Source organism: Kogia breviceps, chromosome 1 (genome assembly GCF_026419965.1).
Source record: "Kogia breviceps isolate mKogBre1 chromosome 1, mKogBre1 haplotype 1, whole genome shotgun sequence".
Lineage (NCBI taxonomy): Eukaryota > Metazoa > Chordata > Mammalia > Artiodactyla > Physeteridae > Kogia > Kogia breviceps.
In genome coordinates, this window is record NC_081310.1 from 73,656,829 (window position 1) to 73,681,283 (window position 24,455).

Below are 24,455 nucleotides of genomic sequence, written 5' to 3' on the forward strand. Positions count from 1 at the left end.
TACTCCAATAAAAATTTAAAAATAATAAAAAATTTTAATAATAAAATACCTTACTTGCCAAAAAAAGAGAAAGAAATAAACTGAAAATTGTAGACTATGAATTATGGTTACACAACATCTTCATTTGGAAGGTAAAAGATATCTCAAACTCAGCATGCCCCAAATCAAACTCCTGATCTTCCACTCCAAACTGCTCATCAAGCCCTTTGGCCTCTTAGCTGATGGCAAGTCTGCACTTGTCATCAGGTTGAGTTGAATAGGTCAAATACCCTGAAGTTATCTTTGACTACTCTTGTTTCTCATGTTCTTCTTCCAATCTGTCAGGAAATCGAAGTGATTTTTTAAAACATATTTAGAATACATTCAGAATCTGATCACTTCTCACTCCCTTTACCACTGTCGTCCTGTTCTGTCACTACCACCTTTTGCTAGGATTGCTGCCATAGACTCCCAACAAATCTCCTTGTTCCTACCCTTGACCCCCTGTAGTCTATTCTAGAGAGAGCAAGTAGGAAAATCCCTTTCATCCTTAAGTCATATCATGTCTCTCTTATGCTCAGGACCTTTCAGTAAGTCTGCATTTTAAACAAAACCCAGAATCATTACTACTGATCGTGATGAGAGAACATGGATATGTATATTTCAAATGAGATAACAAAATAAGGAATATTTCAGCATGCAAGGAATCAGGAAATTTGCCACCCACAGATACTTTCTGAAAGAATTACTCACAAATGTATTCCAGCTGCATTAAGAAAAAACATCCAAGACAACATGGCATGTAAGTAAGAGTTGAGAAATAATAAAATTTACAATTAAATGTAGGTAACTATTTATGCCACTTATTTATGATTAAAAAATACTACTTTACAATTGGAAATAAAATTTTTAGGCAATTTCTAAATGGGAGGTAGGAGATTTTTTGGGAGTAAGTGAAAATATGTTAAAGATTTTAACATTTTCTGTGAAATGATATTAATATTCTTTAATCCTAGTTATTATATAAAAATGTTTAAATATGTGATTTAAAAGGATAAGTGTAACTTCTAGAAGAATACAAATGGAATGTATGACTTTAAAAAATCACATGCTAAGAATGAACTAAGAAAACTGAATCTAACAAAAGGAAGGAAAGGGATCAATCCTTAAGTAAAAATGTGTGTTTATAAATTTAATGGTAAGACACGGTCCCTGGCTGCCATCTTGGATGCAGTGTCCTTTGTTGCACTTCTGCACATGGCCTGCCTGAGCTGAAGTGTTGGTGGCAGCCATTTAGCACTAGGAACTCTGGTTGGAAGAGCCAGGTGCAAGGCCTCTGCACGTGGCCCCCTGTGAGCAAGGGAAACCAGACTAAGCACAAAGGAAAGAAAAGCCATCTCAGAGATGTGACTGTCTTCAAGGCTATAGTTTTTCTCTGTGGAACACTACCTTTGGGGCAAAACAAGTAACAAGCAGGTGATCCTAGTGTGCAGCACAGAAGGAGAGACACTGCAGGCCAGCATCTCCAACTCTGAAGGCACTCCAGCCGTGTGGCTCACAGGGTCTTAGTGCTCCAGCCAGGTGTCAGGCCTGACCCTCTGAGGTGTGAGAGCCAAGTTCAGGACATTGGTCCACCAGAGGCCTCCTGGCCCCACATAATACCAATCAGTGAGAGCTCTCCCAGAGATCTCTGTCTCAATGCTAAGACCAAGCTCCAACCAACGACAAGCAAACTCCAGTGTTGGACATCCCATGCCAAACAGCTAGCAAGATGGGAACACAAACCCACCCATTAGCAGAGAGGTTGCCTAAAATCATACTGAGTTCACAGACACCCCAAAACACACCACCAGATGTGGTCCTGTCCACCAAAAACACAAGATTCAACTTCATCCACCAGAACACAGGCATGAGTCCCCTCCACAATGAAGCCTACACAACCCACTGAACCAACCTTAGCCACTGGGGTCAGATACCAAACACAACAGGAACTACAAAACGGCAGCCTGTGAAAAGGAGGCCCCAAACACAATAAGTTAAGAAAAAATGAGAAGACAGAGAAATACACAGCAGATGAAGGAGCAAGGTAAAAACCCACCAGAACAAACAAATGAACAGGAGATAGGCAGTCTACCTGAAAAAGAATTCAGAGTAATGAGAGTAAAGATGATACAAAATCTTGGAAACAGAATGGAGAAAATACAAGAACCATTTAACAAGGACCTAGAAGAACTAAAGAGCAAACAAACAATGATGAGCCCCATAATAAATGAAATCAAAATTTCTCTAGAAGGAATCAATAGCAGAATAACTGAGGCAGAAGAACAGGTACGTGACCTGGAAGATAAAAGAGTGGAAATAACTACTGCAGAGCAGAATAAAGAAAAATGAATGAAAAGAATGGAGGACATTCTTAGAGACCTCTGGACAACATTAAATGCACGAACATTCGAATTATAGGGGTCCCAGAAGAGGAAAAAGAAAGGGACTGAGAAAATATCTGAAGAGACCATAGTTGAAAACTTCCCTAATATGGGAAAGGAAATAGTCAATCAAGTCCAGGAAGTGCAGAGAGTCCCTTACAGGATAAATACAAGGAGAAACACGTCAAGACACATATTAATCAAACTATCAAAAATTAAGTACAAAGAAAAAATATTAAAAGCAGCAAGGAAAAAACAACAAATAACATACAAAGGAATCCCCATAAGGTTAAGAGCTGATCTTCCAGCAGAAACTCTGCAAGTCTCAGAAGGGAGTGGCAGGACATATTTAAAGTGATGAAAGGGAAAAATCAAAAACCAAGATGACTCTACACAGCAAGGATCTCATTCAGATTGCATGGAGAAATTAAAACCTTTTCAGACAAGCAAAACCTAAGAGAATTCAGCATCACCAAATCAGCTTTACAACAAATGCTAAAGGAACTTCTCTAGGCGGGAAACACAAGAGAAGGAAAAGTCCTACATAAACAAAACAAAACAAGTATGAAAATGGAAATAGAAACATACATATTGATAATTACCTTAAATGTAAATGGATTAAATGCACCAACCAAAAGACATAGACTGGCTGAATGGATACAAAAACAAGACCTGTATATTTGCTGTCTACAGGGACCCTCTTCAGACCTAAGGAAACATATAGACTGAAAGGGAGGGGATGGAAAAAGATATTCCATGCAAATGGAAATCAAAACAAAGGTGGAGTAGGAATTCTCATATTAGACAAAATAGACTTTAAAATAAAGACTATTACAAGAGACAAAGAAGGACACTACATAATGATCAAGGGATCAATCCAAGAAGATATAACAATTGTAAATATTTATGCACCCAACATAGCAGCAACTCAATACATAAGGCAAATGCTAATAGCCATAAAAGAGGAATTTGACGGTAGCATAATCATAGTAGGGGAATTTAATATCCCACTTTCACCAATGGACAGATCAACCAAAATGAAAATAAATAAGGAAACACAAGCTTTAAATGAAACCTTAAACAAGATGGACTTAATTGATATTTATAGGACACTGCATCCAAATACAACAGAATACACTTCCTTCTCAAGAGCTCATGGAGTATTCACCAGGATAGATTATCTTGGGTCACAAACCAAACCTTGGTAAATTTATGAAAACGAAATCATATCACATATCTTTTCCAACCATAATGCTATGAGACTAGATATCAATTACAGGAAAACAAACTGTAAAAAATACAAACACATGGAGGCTAAACAAAATAAGCAGGAGATCACTGAAGCAATCAAAGATGAAATAAAAAAAATACATAGAAACAAAGGACAATGAAAACATGATGACCCAAAACCTATGGGATGCAGCAAAAGCAGTTCAAAGAGGGAAATTTATAGCAATACAATCTTACCTCAAGAAAGAAGAAACACCTCAAATAAACAACCTAAACTTACACCTAAAGTAATTAGAGAGAGAAGAACCAAAAAACCCTAAATTTGGCAGAAGGAAAGAAATCATAACTATCAGATCAGAAATAAATGAAAGAGAGATGAAGAAAACAATAACAAAGATCAATAAAACTAAAAGCTGGTTCTTTGAGAAGATAAACAAAATTGATAAACCATCAGCCAGACTCATTAAGAAAAAGAGGAAGAAGACTCAAATCAACAGAATTAGAAATAAAAAAGGAGAAGTAACAATGGACACTGCAGAAATACAAAGGATCATGAGAGATTACTACAAGCACCTATATGGCAATAAAATGAACAACCTGGAAGAAATGGACAAATTCTTAGAAAAGCACAACCTTCTGAAACTGATCCAGGAAGAAATAGAAAATATAAACAGACTGATCACAAGCACTGAAATTGAAACTGTGGTTAAAAATCTTCCAACAGACAAAAGCCCAGGACCAGATGGCTTCACAGGCAAATCCTATCAAATATTTAGAGAAGAGTTAACACCTATCCTTCTCCAATTCTTTCAAAATATAGCAAAAGGAGGAGCACTCCCTAACTCATTCTACAAGACCACCATCACCCTGATACCAAAAGCAGACAAAGATGTTACAAAAAAAGAAAACTACAGGCCAATATCACTGTTGAACATAGATGCAAAAATCCTCAAGAAAATACTAGTAAACAGAATCCAGCAGTACATTAAAAGGATCATAAATGATGATCAAATGGGGTTTATCCCAGGAATGCAAGGAATCTTTAATATATGCAAATCAATCAATGTGATACACCATATTAACTAATTGAAAGATGAAAACCATATGATAATCTCAACAGATGCAGAAAAAGCTTTCGACAAAATTCAACACACATTTATGATAAAAACTCTCCAGAAAGTAGTCATAGAGGGAACTTACATCAACATAATAAAAGGCCATATATGACAAACCCACAGCCAACATTGTTCTCAATGGTAAAAAACTGAAACCATTTCCACTAAGATTAGGAACAAGGTTGCTCACTCTCACCACTATTATTCAACATAGTTTGGAAGTTTTAGACACAGCAATCAGAGAAGAAAAAGAAATAAAAGGAATCCAAATTGGAAAAGAAGAAGTAAAGCTGTCACTGTTTGCAGAGGACATGATACTATACATACAGCATCCTAAAGATGCTACCAGAAAACTACTAGAGCTAATCAATGAATATGGTAAAGTAGCAGGGTACAAAATTAATGCACAGAAATCTCTTGCATTCGTATACACTAATGATGAAAAATCTGAAAGAGAAACTAAGGAAACGCTCCCATGCACCACTGCAACAAAAAGAACAAAGTACCTAAGAATAAACCTACCTGAGGAGACAAAAGACCTATAGCAGAAAACTATAACACACTGATGAAAGAAAGTAAAGATGATACAAACAGATGGAGAGATATACCATATTCTTGGATTGGAAGAATCAATATTGTGAAAATGACTATAATACCCAAAGCAATCTACAGAGTCAATGCAATCTTTATCAAACTACCAATGGCATTTTTCACAGAACTAGAAGAAAAAATATCGCAATTTGTTTGGAGACACAAACGACGCCGAATAGCCAAAGCAATCTTGAGAAAGTAAAATGAAGCTAGAGGAATCAGGCTCCCAGACTTCAGGCAGTACTGCAAGGCTGCAGTAATCAAGACAGTATGGTACTGGCACAAAAACAAATATAGATTAATGGAACAGGCTAGAAAGCCCAGAGAGAAACCCATGCACATATAGTCACCTTATGTTTGATAGAGGAGGCAAGAATATACAATGAAGAAAAGACAGCCTATTCAATAAGTGGTGCTGGGAAAACTGGACAGCTACATGTAAAAGAATGAAATTAGAACAATCGCTAACACCATACACAAAAGCCAACTCAAAATGGATTAAAGACCTAAATGTAAGGCCAGACACTATCAAACTCTTAGAGGAAAACATAGGCAGAACACTCTATGACATAAATCACAGCAAGATCCTTTTTGACCCACCTCCTAGAGAAATAGAAATAAAAACAAAAATAAACAAATGGGACCTAATGAAACTTAAAAGCTTTTGCACAGCAAAGGAAACCAGAAACAAGATGAAAAGACAACCCTCAGAATGGGAGAAAATATTTGCAAATGAAGCAACTGACAAAAGAATTAATCTCCAAAATTTACAAGCAGCTTATGCAGCTCAATATCAAAAAAAAACAACAACCCAATCCAAAAATGGGCAGAAGACCTAAACAGACATTTCTCCATACAACATATACAGATTGCCAACAAGTACATTAAAGGATGGTCAACATCACTAATCATTAGAGAAATGCAAATCAAAACTACAATGAGGTATCATCTTATACCACTCAGAATGGCAATCATCAAAAAATCTACAAACAGTAAATGCTGGAGAGGGTGTGGAGAAAAGGGAATCTTCTTGCACTGTTGGTGGGAATGTAAATTGATACAGCCACTATGGAGAACAGTATGGAGGTTCTTTAAAAAACTAAAAATAGAACTACCATATGACCCAGCAATCCCACTACTGGGCATATACCCTGAGAAAACCATAATTCAAAAAGAGACATGTACCACAATGTTCATTGCAGCACTATTTACAATAGACAGGACATGGAAGCAAGCTAAGTGTCCACCACTGCATGAATGGATAAAGAAGATGTGGCATATATATACAATGGAATATTACTCAGCCATAAAAAGAAACGAAATTGAATTATTTGTAGTGAGGTCGATGTACCTAGAGTCAGTCATACAGAGTGAAGTAAGTCAGAAAGAGAAAAACAAATACTGTATGGTAACATATATATATGGAATCTAAAAAATAAAGAGGTTCTGAAGAACCTAGAGGCAGGACAGGAACAAAAACTCAGATGTAGAGAATGGACCTGAGGACATAGGGAGGGGGAAGGGTAAGCTGAGATGAAGTGAGAGAGTGGCATTGACATATATACACTACCAAATGTAAAATAGATAGCTAGTGGGAAGCAGCCGCATAGCACAGGGAGATCAGCTCTGTGCTTTGTGACCACCTAGAGGGGTGAGGTAGGGAGTGTGGAAGGGAGGCACAAAAGGGAGGAGATATGGGCATATATGTATATGTATAGCTGATTCACTTTGTTATAAAGCAGAAACTAACACACCATTGTAAAGCAATTATACTCCAATAAAGATGTTAAAATAAATAAATAAGTAAGTAAATAAATAAATAGTAAACCCAAAGAGTCTAATAACCATGACAGAAGTTGTATCAGTAATTAAACATCATCCCAGGTCCAGATGTTCTTATTTGGAAGTTTTACCAAATGCCAAAGGAACATATACCTTAGTCTTGCACAAACTCATTCAAAAAATCAAAAAATAGAAATGAAAAAGGAGAACATCCACCCATTAATTTATGAGGCTAATAAAACCCCAATACGAAAGCCAGACAAGAACATTTAAAGAAAGTAAAATTATAGTTGAGTTTTACCCACGATTACAGATCCAAATATTGTAAATAATCTATTAGCAAACCTAATGCAGTAATTTATAAAAAAAGATAACATAATGGACAAATTGGATTTTCACAGGAATAAGGTTGAACACTAGAATATCGATAAATAAAATTCAGCACTTTAATAAATAAAAAAGAACACCTAAATTGATGTAGAAAAATCATTTGATATGATTTAATAGTCACTTATGATTAAGAACTCAGAGCAAACTAGTAACAGGAGGAATTTTTCTAACCTAATAAGGAGTATTTACATAAACCCTGCAGCAGAAAAACAAAAGCAAAAACATACTTAATAGATAAATATTCAAAACCTAGAGCAAGACAAAGATGTTCTCAAAATTGTATTGGAAGTCCTAGTTGGCAAAGAAATGAAAAGTAAAATTACTGGAATGAGAAACAAAACAAAGAAAAGCACAGTTTAAGATATTAGCTTGGTACATCTGTTGTGTGCCTTAATTTTGAAAAATCATCTCATGACTTTAAAATGTGTGTTCCCATGTATGCATATATGTATGCACACAACCTATTTCCCCAATTATTCTACAGGACCATGTTCATCCTCTGTATCTTTCTGTATCCCTTAGGACTAAAACAATTCTATACAAATAACAAATACTGAATATACATTAACCAGTATTGAAAAATAATGAAAAGTCCTCATTAATAAGAAGAGAAAGCAAAATTTTAAGTTAGCAATGGAATAAGAATCTGGGAAGAAAAAAAATCACTGATTCCTAGAGGCCTCAGTTTGCTGGGAACCTGACTGCATGTGTCACTCAGCTGCCCTACTTTTGAGTCTTCCCTAGATCAAGTGGAGTTACCACAAACCAGCATGAGGAATGTCATATTTTGTAGTTCCTACTTTAAATCTTTCAGAGGCTGTTTTATTGGAGTCTAAATGAATCAAATGTAATTTAATAATATCCCTAGATTCAATGGGATAGGGAATGACGTCTGTCTTCCTCGGGGAGATAGTTTCAATGCCTATCACAGTGCCTGGCACACACATTCAACTTGGTGAGCTGAATTGAATCTATAGTATCACACAAATGTTTTTTTATCAAGTTTAACCACCCAGCTTAGGCTATAAGAACTAAAAACTAGGTAACTAACAAACTAAGCTAAGACAACTAAATAACCAAACTATCTAAGTTGGTTACCTGAATCCAACATTAGAGTGAAGAGCAATGTTCCAATGTTCACAGTGCAGACGTTGCAAATTCATTGGATTATGAAAGACCAACAGTAAAGAGTTATCTTGGGTGTGGTAATAAGAATCAATACACCTGTATTGCTGATTGGCTTCTTGAAGAACCTGAAAATCAAAACAAATCCATTGTTGTGTCTTTTTCCCAAGAGAAGGGTCTCCTGCTAGGGCATTTCTCTGCCCCTTCTTTTTCTCCACTTATCTCCATGATGTTAGTCAAGGTGAGAGCATAGATGGCAGACATTTTCAGGAGCATTTTAACAACTTTTAAAGAAAAACAAATCCTAGGCTCCAGGCGCAGAGGCATTTACTCAAGTGTTCTTCATTAATGCTGGGAGATAATAATTAAGTCTAGGAGTTATTTATTTAACATTTTCCATGCCTTCATATAGATCTCATTTTGTCATCATAAAAGCCCCAGATAAATAGGTATGATTATTTTTTTCCATTTCAAAATATTAAAAGCTGCATTTTTCAGCATCAGTTGTGGCCAAGGGGGGATAAGATACTTGTCCAAGAATAGGGAGTCCCTAAGTTCTGGTGCCAGGGTCCATACCAGTCTTTCGACTCTACATGTCACATTTCACACTCCACATAGTGCTCTCCACTACACCATGCTGTAGTACAGAGACATGCTGTGAGTGGTCCTCCTGATACATATTGTTTATACATGACTTCTATCCCTGGCTCTTTCCAAAACATTCTATCTTCAGCATTGCAATTGCAGCCACAGAGGGGCAGAGTAGGCAGCTTGCTGTCCTGTTGCCTTTTCCTTATGCCAATTAACATAAGGAAATACATGCATAGGGAAAGCAATTAGACAGCTGTGGGTTTTGCTTTTGTTTTCCTTGTCCATATCAATTCGGTGACCGCAGCTTTCTGTTCTCTACCTTTCGGATGATCTGAAGGCATGGAATTGCACATTATGTCAGGAAAGGACTGTTTTATTTTTGGTTTCAATTTTACACTGGTAGCATAACTAAAATAATACCTGTACTTCCCCAGTCTAGTCCCCTCTATGAGTGTCTTTATGAAGTGGCATTTAAATTTTTACATCTGTTCCCTGAGAGTCAATACAAGAAACACACATGTGGTAAATATTTTTGCATTAAAAAAATTTTGCTATGTGGGGTGCTATCCATTACTTTACTTTTTTGGCAAATTCCTTTCATATTTTAAGTCCAAAAACCAAATATTTTTATTTCTGATGAACATGTATTCTTCCTTGTATTAGAGAGCTCCACAATCTTTGTGTTTTCACATTTACTTTTACTGCTGGGGTAGACATCTATTAAGTATGTTTTTATTTTTGTTTTTTTGCTGTAGGGTTTATGTAACCTAATACTCCTTATTAGGTTAGAAAAGTTCCTCCTATTACTAGTTTGTTCTGAGTTCTTAATCATTAGTGACTATTAAATCATATCAAATGATTTTTCTGCATCACTTTAGGTGTCCTTTTTTATTCTTTAATCTGTTAAAGTGCTAAATTTTATTAATAGATATTCTAGTGTTCAACCTTACATTCCTGTGAAAATTCAAATTGTACATTATGTTATCTTTTATTTTTTATAAATTACTGCATTTGGTTTGCTAATAGCACTAAGTTTCTCAGAGCTGTAGTTCTTAATATTTGATAAGCTTTCATACAATGTATTTCCTGTCCTTTTAAAAAATTTGGCCACAGCACTGTAAATCAACTATACTACAATAAAATAAATTTTTAAAACTTGGCTTTTACCTATTATTCTGCATTAATATTGTTCTCATTAACTACTTTCACTATCAAATGTAAATTAGATAGCTAGTGGGAAGCTGCTGCATAGCACAGGGAGATCACCTCTGTACTTTGTGACCACCTAGAGGGGTGGGATAGGGAGGGTGGGAGAGAGGGTGATGCAAGAGGGAAGAGATATGGGAACATATGTATATGTATAACTGATTCAGTTTGTTGTAAAGGAAAAACTAACACACTATTGTAAAACAATTATACTCCAATAAAGATGTTAAAAAAAAAAAATGAAGACCTACTATGTGCCAGACACTGTGTAGGTTCTAGAAAAACAAAATGAACAAGATAGGTAAGATTTTTCTCCAAAATCTGATTAAGATTTTTATATAAAATTCTGGAGTTCAGAGATGTGTGTCTAAGAAGATGAAATTGATGGAACATCTGATATGGACAGAAGGGATTGGCATGGACCAAGAGTGGAGCAGGCTGATGACTAGGAGGATATTACAGTAGATGGACAGGATGGTACTTGAATTAAAGTAGCAGCAGTGGAGATGGTGAAGAGCTTGAAGATATATTTTGAGGTTATACCCTCAAAACTTGATGGATCAGACATGCAGGACAAAGGAAAAGCTGAAGTAAGGAATGACTCTTAACCTTTTGGGTTGATGGTGATATTTTCTGATATGGATGAGGGGTGAAACATGCTTAGGTGGGAAAATTATCTGCTTCATGTGGGACACTAAATATTTAAGAGGACTATCAGAAATTCAAGTGGAATTTAGAGGTAGGTACACTAATGTGGAGCTCAAGATAGAGATAATTTGGAAGATAAAATTTTATGAGTCATTAGGGTTAGACATATATAATAGATAAAATCATTAAAAGAATGTTTACAGAGGAAAGAAGACAATTCAGAACTGAGACTTGAGGCACTTCAATATTTAGATATTAGGTGGAGGAGAAGTATTCCACAAAATTCCAAATGGAGCACTGAGGAGGAATCCAGTATGGTGTCTTGGAAACCAAGAGCAAAGAGTGTTTCACAGGGAATTGATCAGATTTGTGATGAAAAGGTCAAGGAAGATGAACAGAGATAAGTGTTCATTTAGGTTTGGCAGGACAATTATGTGTGACCTTGAAAAGTGAAGCTTCATGGAGTGGGAAGGACAGAGCTAAATCGAAATAGTCTGAAGTGAATTTCCAGTTAAAAATGGAAGATTAAACACATGTACTCCCTAACCCCTTAGTAAAGGGACTGTAAAAATTTTGAGTTTTAATATCACAATGTTGAAGGCCACAGAAGAGGAGACGAAAGCAACAGCATTTTAGAAGCTAGAAAGCAGAATGATAAGTAGTAACAGATTTAGCAGAACATGGAAAGCCAAATCCTAAGAGTAGTTTTAAGAGAGACCAGACGGAACTTCATTTGTGTGCAGAAATACAGAAAGGCTCAAGAAATGGCAGAGTGAGGTACCTCTGAAAATGGAGTGAAAGTGGCATTGAAAATAGGAAGGTTAAAGTCTTTTAAGAAGCCTCAACAGTCCTGAGCAGCTGGGGGACTGTCCATCTCCCACCTCAGCAGATGGGAGGATTATTCCCAACAGAAGGTGACCCTGTGGATTCTAAGAAGAGGGACCCTAGGCACCACTGAAGGAGACCTATACCACAGAAAAAAAAGAATTCTGTAAAAGTCTAAATTGGCATGGTCCAAGAGAAATATAAGGTAAGCCACAAATGTGAGCCATGTGTGTAATATAAAATTTTATAGTAGCCATATTTTAAAAGTTAAAAAAGGTAAAATTATAACTGTATATTTTATTTAACCTAATATGTCAAAAATATATTAACATTTCAATATGTCATTAATGTAAAAATTGCTAATGAAATGTATCACCTTTTTCAACTACATCCTTGAAATCTGGTGTGCACAGCATTTATATAGCTATACTTATGTAGTGTATAACCTACTTATAGTCCATCTCACTTTAACTCGCAACATTTCAAGTACTCAGAAACTACATGTGACTAGTGGTTACCACACTGGACAACGCAGATCTGGAGGCTGAGTGGGAAGACACCTTAAACTCTTTCCCTCTATCACTCAACTCCTAAAACCCTGACTGGTAGGTTATATCTTGAAGACAGGATATTCGATTTTTCTTTTTTTCCTGGAGACTCTAAATGGCCCAAGAGTACAGAACTAATACATTAACACTGATGGGTGTCCCAAGAAAACCCCCCAGCCAACTTACCCAACAACAAAGTCCAGTTATTGACAACTTCCCTCTACCCTGACCTCAGGTAGCACTTCCTATCATATTTTTAGTGTCTCATTATTAATATGAACAAAGAGGCAAATATCACTAGATATTATTCTCCAATACGAAAAATGAAGATCTCCCCTCCTCTCCCCTAAAAAACAAAAAGTTAAAAAAAATTTGAGGAAAAGAGACAATGCAGGGAGAAGACACTATGACTTCAAAGGGCTTTAATAACCTCATAGAGATAAGAGAAGATATGGTACCAGGGAATGTGAACAGTGTGCTCTATAGAGGTAATTTGTAATTATAAATAGAACTTTAGGAAATTTACATTATAACAACAGACACAGAAGACGCAATAGAAAAATTGAATGAAAGCAGAGCCATATTTCCAGAATAAGAAGAAAAGGTGTTGTAAACTAGGAGGGAAAAGGTAAAGAACCTGGAAGTTCAGTCCAGGAAGTCCAACACCAGAATAATAGGAGTTTCAGGAAAAAAGACTAAAGAAAACAGAGGGGAGATGATTATTAGAGTGATGATTGTAGAACATTTCCCAGAATATAAAGAAGGAGTCTCTTGGATTATACTGGGCTCCCCAGTACAATATGAGGAATAGAACCACATACCAAGGCACATCAAGAGGAAATCTAGAACACTGGAACAAAGAGAAAAATCTTAAAAACCTTACAGAGATAAGAAAAAACAAAAACAAAAACAGACTCAAGTGATCAGGAATCAGAATTTCATTCTCTTTTCTCAAGGACAATCTGGAAAGCTAAAAGACTATTGAGGAATGTCTTCAAAATGTCAAAGGAAAATACTTTTTACCTTAGCATTTTATATAAAGCCAAACTGGCAGTCAAATGTAAGGATAGAATTAAAATACTTTCAAACAACCAATGCCTCAAAAATTTATGGAAGCAATTTGAAGAGACGGTCCCCTACAAAAAGAGTAACCCAAGAGGGAGGACAACATGGGATTCAGAGGACAGAGTATCTAACTGGAAATAGAGGCAAAGAATGTGGCCATGATAGTGAAGGGAGATCACAGGACCACAGCTGTGCAGCAGGCTTTCTCTGAAAATTGGTAGAATTTTCTTTGCTGCTTTGTAGCTTCTGGCAGTGGCCATCAATCCTTGGTGTATTTTGGCTTGCATCTGCATCATTCTAATCTCCGCCTCTCTGGTCACAAAATATTCTTCTCCCTGTGTGTCTTTGTCTTTACTTGGTATTTTCTTCTTCTTACAAGGACGTCAGTCATATTTGATTAGAGCACACCATAACGCCCTCATCCTAACTTGATTACATCTTTTAGACACACTAATTCCAAATAAGGTAACACTTTTAGGTCCTGGTGTAAGGATTCTATAAAATCTTTTCAGAGACACTGTTCAACACTTAACAATCCACACTGTGGCCTCTCAAATTCATATCCTCCCGATGTGTAAAATATATTCACCCAATCCCAATATCCTTCAAAGTTTTAACCCTTTCCAGCATCAACTCTAAGGCCCAAATTTTATCTAAATATCTTCTAAATCAGTTATGGGTGAGACTCAGTTTCCTGGTCCCTCCTTGGGCAAAATTCCTATTCATTTGTGACCCTGTGAACTGAGAAGACAAGTAGAGGGCAAGCAGAGGTTGAGAGCACACAGGAAAGGCATTGCTTAGACAAAAAAATTGACAGAATATCTGTCAGGTTTTAATGTATTGAGAGGAGATTTACTCTTTGGTAGAGAATTTGGGGGGTAGTAATGATAAATGCATAACAAACTAAACAAATGAAAAGGAAATGTAATCATAGAATACTATACAGTTCAGTTGTGAATAGTTTTTATATAATTGAAATAAGGTAAATCTTGAAATCTAACCAAAAATTATGATATAGTTAACAGTGTTGGAGAATGGCAAGGAGAAATGCTGCTGTGAGTGTAGGGGTATATGAGTGAATGTATGTGCATGTGTGTGTGTGTATGTGTCTGAATGTGTGTTATATGGGGGGTGGGCAAGCTGTTTTCTCAAGAAGGAGTTAATTGATGATGATGTCCCAAACTAAAACTAAGACTAAATATACTTGTTATTTAGAGATTATTAAGTAACAAAAGAAACAGGTAAATACCTTGAAGATTTTTACCTCTGGGAATTTTGGCATGGGAGTGGGAGGGAGCTGCTATTTTTTGTAAGATTCTTTATACAATTTTTTGGCTTTAAAAATATGTGGATGACTATGGAGAACAGTATGGAGGTTCCTTAAAAAACTACAAATAGCACTACCATACAATCCAGCAATCCCACTACTGAGCATATACCCTGAGAAAACCATAATTCGAAAAGAGTCATGTACCACAATATTCATTGCAGCACTATTTACAATAGCCAGGACATGGAAGCAACCTAAGTGTCCATCAACAGATGAACGGATAAAGAAGACGTGGCACATATATACAATGGAATATTACTCAGCCATAAAAAGAAATGAAACTGAGTTATTTGTAGTGAGGTGGATGGACCTAGAGTCTGTCATACAGAATGAAGTAAGTCAGAAAGAGAAAACAAATACTGTATGCTAACACATATATATGGAATCTAAAAAAAAATGGTTCTGAAGAACCTAGGGGCAGGACAGGAATAAAGACACAGATGTAGAGAATGGATTTGAGGACACGTGGAGGGGGAAGGGTAAGCTGGGACGAAGTGAGAGAGTGGCATGGACACATATACACTACCAAATGTAAAACAGATAGCTAGTGGGAAGCAGCCGCATAGCACAGGGAGATCAGCTGGGTGCTTTGTGACCACACAGAGGGGTGGGATAGGAAGGGTGGAAGGGAGGCTCAAGAGGGAGGGGATATGGGGATATATGTATATGTATAGCTAATTCACTTTGTTATAAAGCAGAAAGTAACACACCATTGTAAAGCAATTATACTCCAATAAAGATGTTAAAAAAATGTGGTTGTAAAACTTTGATAAAAGTAAAATTGAAATTAAAAAGATAAAACAAAAGAGCACAGGTTTTTGCATAAAACATAAAAGCAACAAAAAGTTCATTTTAGCATTACTCATTATTTTTCATAGTGGTTAAGGGCACAAGTTCTGGGGCTGGATTTCTTGGGTTCGTATCTTGCTTCTCTCACTCATCAGCCATGTGACCTTGGACAAAAGTTACTGTTGGTCAGGGTGCCTCAGTTTCCTACTATTTAAATAGTTTCTACTTCACAGGATTACTGAAGAGATTAAATAAGCTAATAATACATATTAATCATTGACTAGCATATGGTAAGTGCTCAGTAAATGTTAGCTATCACAGCTTCCATTGACCTGTTAATTGTATCAGAAAATACTTTGAAATGTTGTGAAAACTGAAGAGAACTGACAGGCAATATGGGGAAAAATAAGGTTGCTTCCCAATGTCTTACTTTTATTACTATTAAAAAAAGCAAAAAACATGTGCAACAGTCATGCATATATACAGTTTTTTTCCTTAAAAGACTTTATAAAAAACTTCCTTTTAGAAAGTATATTTTAAACTATTTTGGGCATGCAAAGCTCAATCTGGGATTAAACTCACTTTATAGGTGAAGTAAATGGGAGTATTGATCTGAACTAGATCTGAGAGTGACCTAGAAGTGAACTGTTCTAAATCACACCATGCCTCTACAGACCCATCTGACTGTCTTCCAGAGACTCACAGACCATTAATACCTGAAGCAGAACTTCTGGCTTAAAATGTTCAGTAAAACTCCAGTCCATTAGATTGCGTTGCTGCATTTTCTTTATGTCCTGTAACTCTGCTTTCACAGTCATCTTCTTGGGTTTCTAAAAAATCATAGGAATCCAATTTCAGCCTTAATTTGTTTAAGTCCAAATGGAGCCCTCTTGGACTCCATCAACTAACCAGCATGCACTCCATCTAATTGGGGAAATCTGCATATGTATAAATCCATATGGCAACACTTTAAGAGAACTGCTGCCAGAAAGAGTATGCCTTTGACTTATTTTTTCATGGGCAACATAATCTAAATATTTTTATTGTTAGGTTATACTCTTCTGAGTCCTGTTAGCAATTATAGGCAGGTTTTCTGAACTCACTTCAAGACAGCATTAGTTCTACATGGCTGTATGGCCAGCAGGTGTTCGTGACGTTGCCAAGCCACACTGTCTAGAGAGGAGCATGGAGCCTGGAAGTTTTGCTTGAGTGGCTGGTGAAATTAACTCCTTTCTCTCCAGTTGGAGCTCGTCAGGGGATGTCTGAATAATCCCTTCTCCTCTAGCACCAGCATTCTCCTGTTAAGCTTCTCTCTCTCTCCTTTTTTTAGTTCATGGTTTTCTCAGATCATCTTACTCGCATCTACATGTTTAGAGTAATAATTTCCTACCTTTTCAAGAGGATCAGCATTTGTGACCGCTTTATCTTTGATCTCATTGTTCATGGTCTGCTCTGTAAATCAAAGACACCAACATCCAGTTGTGCTTGGGCTTTGTTCTTGTTTTAGTCAACGCTGTGCATTTTGGTTGCCATATGATCTAGGTTTCTGTGCTGAAAAGGTAATTCCTAAAAGGCATGTTTCATGCCTCCAAAAAGGTGTCTGTGTCAATAATTCTAAATCAGTGTCTAAGTAGAAAAGTTATGCTAAGTCCTTTGAAAAGAACGCAGCTTCCTATACAATACATTCCTAAATCATGTTAGATAGTCTGCCTTCAGGCTGTATGGCTCACTTCTAACAATGTACCTTTACCTTACAAGCTGCAAATATTTACTGATTAAACTATGTCAACTGCTCACTATGCACTGTTGTGTCTTGTCATGCTGGCAACTATCACAAAGGATTTTCAAACTTCTTGGTCATATCTTATGGGTGACAGACTAGACAGGGGCAGGGGATGTATGGAAAGGATATAACTACCAGATAAAGGCAACTCCTACCAGAAAAAATAATACTATACACCATCCTGTAAAGCTATTTTTCCACTCATTAATTGTTTATTAATTTTAAACCCATTTAATGGGCATCTGCAGATTTATAGAGTTTTAAAAAGTTAGTTAAATGAATAAAATGAATCGGGAGCTGGACTCCACTGCCCCATACCATGGACCAATGTGAGTCATGCACATTAGTTCTCCCCGTGACCAAACAGTAGACTTATATGATAACTAGGATTGTGATATCCTTCTTGAGTACTGAGCCAACAGCCATATAAATGGACAGAGAGGAAACAGAATCATGCTGTTGATTTCTGAATCACCATGCTTCAGTAATTACTAAAGTTAACAAATGTTACGTAGAAGAGTTCCATGATATATGTTCCACATGGATAGATATCTTTACTGTGAATGTCTCAGAGTTTGTAATATGCTCTTGTGACTGTGAATCTCTAACAAAGAAATGTATAAAGTACATAGCATATTCCAAATTTGACCAAAGTAATAGAGTCAGGGGATGAATCTTGTAACATACCTGTCATGCTACTGAATAACAGCCAGCCGGACATTTGATCACCCTTAGAATAATAGCAAATTAATCCCTACAAAATCATATATGAAATGGCTCCAGCTTAACTCTCCAATCACACCTCCTTCCACTCTCCCTTGCTCATTCCACACCAGATTCACTGGCTTTCTTGTTGTGTCTTGAAGTTTTTGAACTGGCTTTGCTCTGTCTGGCATGCTTTGCCTTAGATAGTCATCTGTTTCAAACCCTTACTTCATTCATATTTTTGCTGCTCAAATGTCACCTCCTCAAGAGCCTTCACTTCTTATCCTGCTTTATTTTTGATCATGGTATTTATCAGTGCCTAATAATATTTGTTTATGTCTGTCTCTCCATATCATATGTGAATTTCTAGAGAATAAGAACTTTATCTTATTTTCCCTAACTGTATTCTGAGCAACCAACACATGCTAGGAGCTCAGTAAATATATATATGTTTTGATTGAATGAGAGAAGTCTATACAATATACTGAAACTGGAAATAAATACAGAGCCATATAGAGAGAGCAGAAATGTGGAAGAAATCCTACAACAAAAGCTTATTTGGGGGTAAGCATAAGATTTGAGTTTTCATTCTGTGGCAAAGAGAAGCCTATCTGGGCTTCTAGAGGGAGTAGTTAATTATGTCTAAGCAGGATAGTCCAATGTTTTCCTTGCTTTGGGGAGCATAGCTACTTATATTTTGCTACTAGTTCCATCTTGCCTTGGGCTGGTGAGGGTGACAGCATGAATGTTCCATTTTGATTTAGAAGAAAACTATAAAGACAATTCAGTATTTATATAAAGAGAAAACCCACTCAAGAGAAAACTCAGGCCAACTATAACTCTAAAGAGACCATGATGTCCCATGTGTCCTTGAAGCAATTGATATGAAATCTGTGGAATAAAAATTATTCTATTCTGTGGGCTGCCAGTTTTCCAGGAGATTTGATATTCCCTCTTGTGTCTAAGGATCCAGCAGAAAAAAGTCTCCAGTTTAAAAAATATGTTCTAAAAATTTGTGCACCAGTTATTTTGTCAAAGGAAAGAACATTCTAAGACTAATCTGAACTCTCTATTTAATAGTAAAGCAAGAGTCATTTTTTCTTTCTTCTTGATTTCTCCCTTCAACCACATAATCCCTTGACAGTGTGATTCAGTAGTTTTTGACACATCTGGAAATGGATGCATTCTCATCCCTTTGAAAAACAACTTTCCTAATCTGTTTTACTTTAGAGATAACAAGATCCCTCTGCAAAGCAGTTACTTTATTAAAAAAACACCCAACAAGCATAAAGGGCACATCTAAACCTATAGCCTCACAGTTATCAACTCTCAGGTTTTTCATAAATATCCAATAGGTCCTGTCAAGTTCAAAAACAGTCTCAGATGGATGTTTGGTTGAGAAAAGCACAAATACTCAGCTCTTCATGTCCAGGAACAGGCTTTTATACATATCTGATGCTAAGATGGTTGTGTAGGAAACCCATGAACAATTTCTGCTTTGTTTAAAGAGACCTAAAGTCGATGCTTTAGAAATGTGACTCGGGGTTAGGGAAAAAAGCAAAAAAAAAAAAGATTAGCAACAACAACAAAAAATTCCCTTACATATAACAGCCACAGTGAGGAACCAAGGCTCAGCTGCCCTCCCCCACCCAAATGTAACAGTTTCTTGATGTAGACCAGCCTACTCCCTGTAGAATCCCTTACAGGCCACCCTTATGGGGTTCAGCTCTCACGATTGCTTGGCCTCTAGGATACATTGTCCATCACAGCATTTTCAGCCTTGATGATTTAGGGAGTTGCTATAAACATTTACTTTGCACCAGGATCCAGAACACCAACTTATGTGGTTTGACCACCAGGTGGCAAAAGTTGCCTGAGAAAAAACTATACCAGCTGCTCTTAAAAAAAAAAAAAATTAAAAATTAAAAAAAGCAAAAAAAACCCCTCAGGCCTTATATCTCTCCTGGCTTATTCTGGCTCTACATTAACTCAAAATGACTTCTTAGGAACTTCCTTGGTGGTCTGGTGGCTAAGATTCTGCACTCCCAATGCAGGGGGCCCAGGTTCGATCCCTGGTCAGGAATCTAGATCCCACATACTGCAACTACAAGTTTGCATGCCCCAACTAAAGATCCTGCATGCTGCAAGGAAGATCACGGATGCCACAAGGAAGATCCTGTGTGCCACAACTAAGACCAGGTGCAGCCAAATAAATAAATAAAAGTATTTAAAAGAAAAATGACTTCTTTGCCATACATGTACATTCCCATAGGATTCACTAATGCCATAACATTGTAGGCTAACTTATTTGGCTTAATTTTTTGTGAGCTAGGCTAATAGGTAAGGGTATTTAGAACAGAGAAATAGGGAACCAGCCCTAATGGTAAGGAACCAGCCCTAATGGTAAGGAACCAGCCCTAGGAAGACCCGAAGGCAACAAAATCAGGTTAAGTATTGCCATGAAAAAGAGACTATGAATATGGCTAAACTATCAGATGCATCGCAAGGAATTTCTGGAACTGAGGAAGTCACAAGACACAGTGGAGGAAGCATTGATTTGGAGTTAGATAGTCCTCTTTGGAATCCTGACCTCCTGCTTGTATGTGGTTGAAAAAGTTACTTAACCACTCTGAGTCTTTGTTTCCTTGTCTTCAGAATTTCGCTAATAGTAACTTCCTCATAGGCTTGATGTTTATATAAAGTATTAGTTAATACATGTAAAATAGCACAGTGCTTGGAATATAGCAGGCAATATTAAATAAATGTTATCTCCCTCCCTCCTTTGTCCCCCTCATCCTCACTTATCTGCTCTGCTAACAGGCAAGGAGATTTTCCCTAATTCCACTCCATTGATGACTTCCTCTTCTACCCTCATTTAAGTAAATGAAAATGGTAAGATGACCATTTAGTCAATACTGACTTAACACCTATTCTTTTGTGGCACTAACCATTTTTTAATGCTTTTTAAAATTATGAAATACAACAATACAGAAAAGTACAAACAGCATAAATGCTTGGTATAATGAATAATTATAAAGAAAAGTCCCAGCACTCCAGACATCTTATACATGCTCTTTCACAATCACACTTCTTTATTAAACTTTCATATTATTCCTGATTTTTTTGTGGATTATTTTGGGTTTTCTACATACACACTATTTACAAATAATAACATTTTGTTTCTTCCATTTCAACCTTTACACTATTATCTTTCTCTTGCCTTACTGAGTTGGCTAGCATCTCCAGTGTAATCCTAAATATGAGTGTTTATAGTGGATAGCCTCCTGATCCAGGGAAATCTTTCAACTTTTCATCTTGATATATAATGTTTATTATAGTAATTTTAAAAATAACCTTTATAAAGTAGAGAAATTTTCTTTCTATTGCTAGTTTGTTAAATTGACTTCATAAATCGCTGTCGAATTTTAAGTGCTTTTTCTGCATCTATTGAGATTATATTTTTCTTACTGTGTTAATTGATAAATGATGTTGATTTTACAATGTATGTTTTTTCCTTCAATCTTGTTATAAAAGCTTGTACTTGATTATTATCATTTTGTATATTGCTAGATCAGTTTGCTTATGTTTTATTCAGGATTTTGGCCTATATGTTCATGAATAACTTTGATTTATAATTTTCTTTTATTGTACTATCCTTGACAGTTTTATTATAAGGCTGATGCTAGTTTCATAAAATGAGTGGGAGAGAATACCCCTTCTATATAGTTCCTGGAATTAATTTTTGTTAAGATTAGAACTATTTCTTTTTTTGAGTGTTGAATATCACTAGCCAATGACATTATTTGGGAAGATTTTAAATTATTGATTTAATTTATTTAAATAGTTACAAGACTATTCAGGTTCTCTATTTCTTTTTGAGTGAATGTTAGTAAGTTATACTCCTCTAGTAATTTGCTCCTTTCATTTTTAGACTTAGTGGAATAAAGTTGTTTATATCCTTTTACTGTCTTTTAAATTTCTATAGGATTAAAAGGAAGTCCATTTCTTTATTCCTAATGATTTTTATTCCTGATACAGCTTTATTTCTAATATGGTTATTCATGCTTCTTTTTGTGATCAGCCTTTTGTAAAAAAAAATTTCTCAATTAAAAAAATCTTTTCAAAGAACTAAACTTTTTCATTTTATTTGTTCTACCTATTGCATCTATATTTTCCATAATTTCTTTGTGGTTTGAGAGCATACTCTGTAGTTTTGATCTGTGAAAATTTGTTTTAGGACTTGTTTTCTGATGTAGTATATGATTAATATTTTTAAGATAAACATATTTATGACCTCTAAGAAGCTATAGTATTAAGGAGGCCTTATATAGGCATATGAATAATGGTAGTAAGTAGTAGGAAATGATAACTGATGCCATAAAGGAAGCATAGATTAATTATGACCATATGGAATGGTAAAGGAGGCATTTCCTGGTGATCACATGTAACAAAGTTTCATGGAGGTGCCATTCAAACCTAATAATAATCAAAAAGAGAACTCTAGTTGGAGGGTATTGTGGGGAAAAGACACAGAGATTGAAAAGAGCAGACTGCCTAGAGGAAATAGGGCCTAATTCTGTTTGGCTAGAACATACGATAAGTGGGCAAAAGGGAACAAGTAGAAAGGGTTTGGGAAAAGTAATCTGGTATTGCTGAAGAAGCATGTAAAGCAGGCCAAGAAGTTGGGTTCTATAATGCAGGTAGTAGGGAACCACTGAAGGTTATAAGTAGGGACATAACAGAAGGGTATTTTAAGTAATTAATCTGACAGTTGTGTGTAAGATAGCTCAATAAAAATTTAGCCTAATATTCTTCTATGCTTCTATACCTCCTAATATAACAATATTTATTATGCTTTATTCTAGAATGAGAGTAACTGCCTAAGCCATGAAGAGGAGGGAAGGGAACTGATGTTCACTGAGCAATGATTTTGTACCAAGCTCTGCACTGGGCAGTTCATTATGTTACTGCAGGTAATTTTAAATAATTTTTGCAAATAATCACAATAGCCTTGTGAAATACTAATGATGAAAGTTTTAATTATGTTCACTGTCCTACATTTATGAAGGTAAGAGTAGACTAAAAGGTTTTATGATATTTTGGGGAAAAAAAGGGTTGAAATTATGAGGACTTACTCTACAAATAATAAATGCTGGAGAGGGTGTGGAGAAAAGGGAACCCTCCTACACTGTTGGTTGGAATGAAAATTGGTACAACCACTATGGAGAACAGTATGGAGGTTCCTTAAAAAATGAAAAATAGAGCTACCATAGGATACAGCAATCCCACTCCTGGGCATACAACCGTATCCAGATACAAGTATAATTCAAAGAGATACCCGCACCCCTATGTTCAAAGCAGCACTATTTTCAATAGCCAAGACGTGGAAGCAACCTAAATGTCTATTGAAAGATGAAAGGATAAAGAGGATATAGTATACACACACACACACACAGGAATATTACTCAGCCATAAAAAAGAATAAAATAATTCCATTTGCAACAACATGGATGGACCTAGATCATATTAAAAGAAATCAGAAAGAGAAAGACAAATATCATACAATATCATTTACATGTGGAGTCTAAAAAATGATACAAATGAACTTATTTACAAAACAGAAAGAGGCTCACAGACAGAAAACAAACTTGGGGAGGGGAGGAATAAATTAGGTGTATGGGATCAACAGATACACACTATTATATATAAAATAGATAAACAAAAAGGACCAACTGTATAGCACAGGGAACTATATTTAATATCTTGTAATAACCTATAATGGAAAACAATCTGAAAGAGAATATATATATATAACTGAATCACTTTGCTATATATATCAGAAACATTGTAAATCAACTCTACTTCAATAAAAAAATTTTTTTAAATAATGAGGACTTACTAACAACACTCAGTAACATTTAAGTACCAAATAATTTAGATATTAAACAGTTTTTCAACTGAAATAGGGAGGCATTTAAATAATGCATCTTGAATCTTTTTTTTTTTTTTTGGTTTATACATTCTCTAGTAGCGTCTATACACATGCATGCACACACATACAGACACACGTACACACACAGAGACACAAGTTTACTTACTCAAAGGCTCAGGTTGGAGCTGCGACTTCAAGCTGTTCTCCTGCTCTGATGGTTCTCTGTAATCAGAGTCTAAGGATTTCCTATTATCCAGGTCAGAATACTTCATATTGTTAGTATCAGGCTGACTAGGATTGGAAGGTTCTTTGTTGATCTCATCATCTTGCATAGATGTTGACCAATTCTGATCCAGAAATAAAATTCTGTCTTTGATTCCACTATCTAGGCAGTGTAA

General features: G+C 36.0%; 1 protein-coding gene across 1 annotated transcript in view; it reads right to left on the bottom strand.

Annotated features, from left to right (window-relative positions):
• SPAG17 (sperm associated antigen 17) overlaps positions 1-24,455 on the bottom strand; it is a 229,029-nt gene that overhangs the window by 108,887 nt on the left and 95,687 nt on the right. Inside the window, exons 15-18 of the mRNA XM_067030751.1 lie at positions 24,224-24,442; positions 17,028-17,089; positions 16,354-16,467; positions 8,609-8,763 (exon numbers count right to left, since the gene is read on the bottom strand). Of these exons, the coding sequence (XP_066886852.1) occupies positions 8,609-8,763; positions 16,354-16,467; positions 17,028-17,089; positions 24,224-24,442 (550 nt within the window). The remainder of the gene's footprint in view (positions 1-8,608; positions 8,764-16,353; positions 16,468-17,027; positions 17,090-24,223; positions 24,443-24,455) is intronic.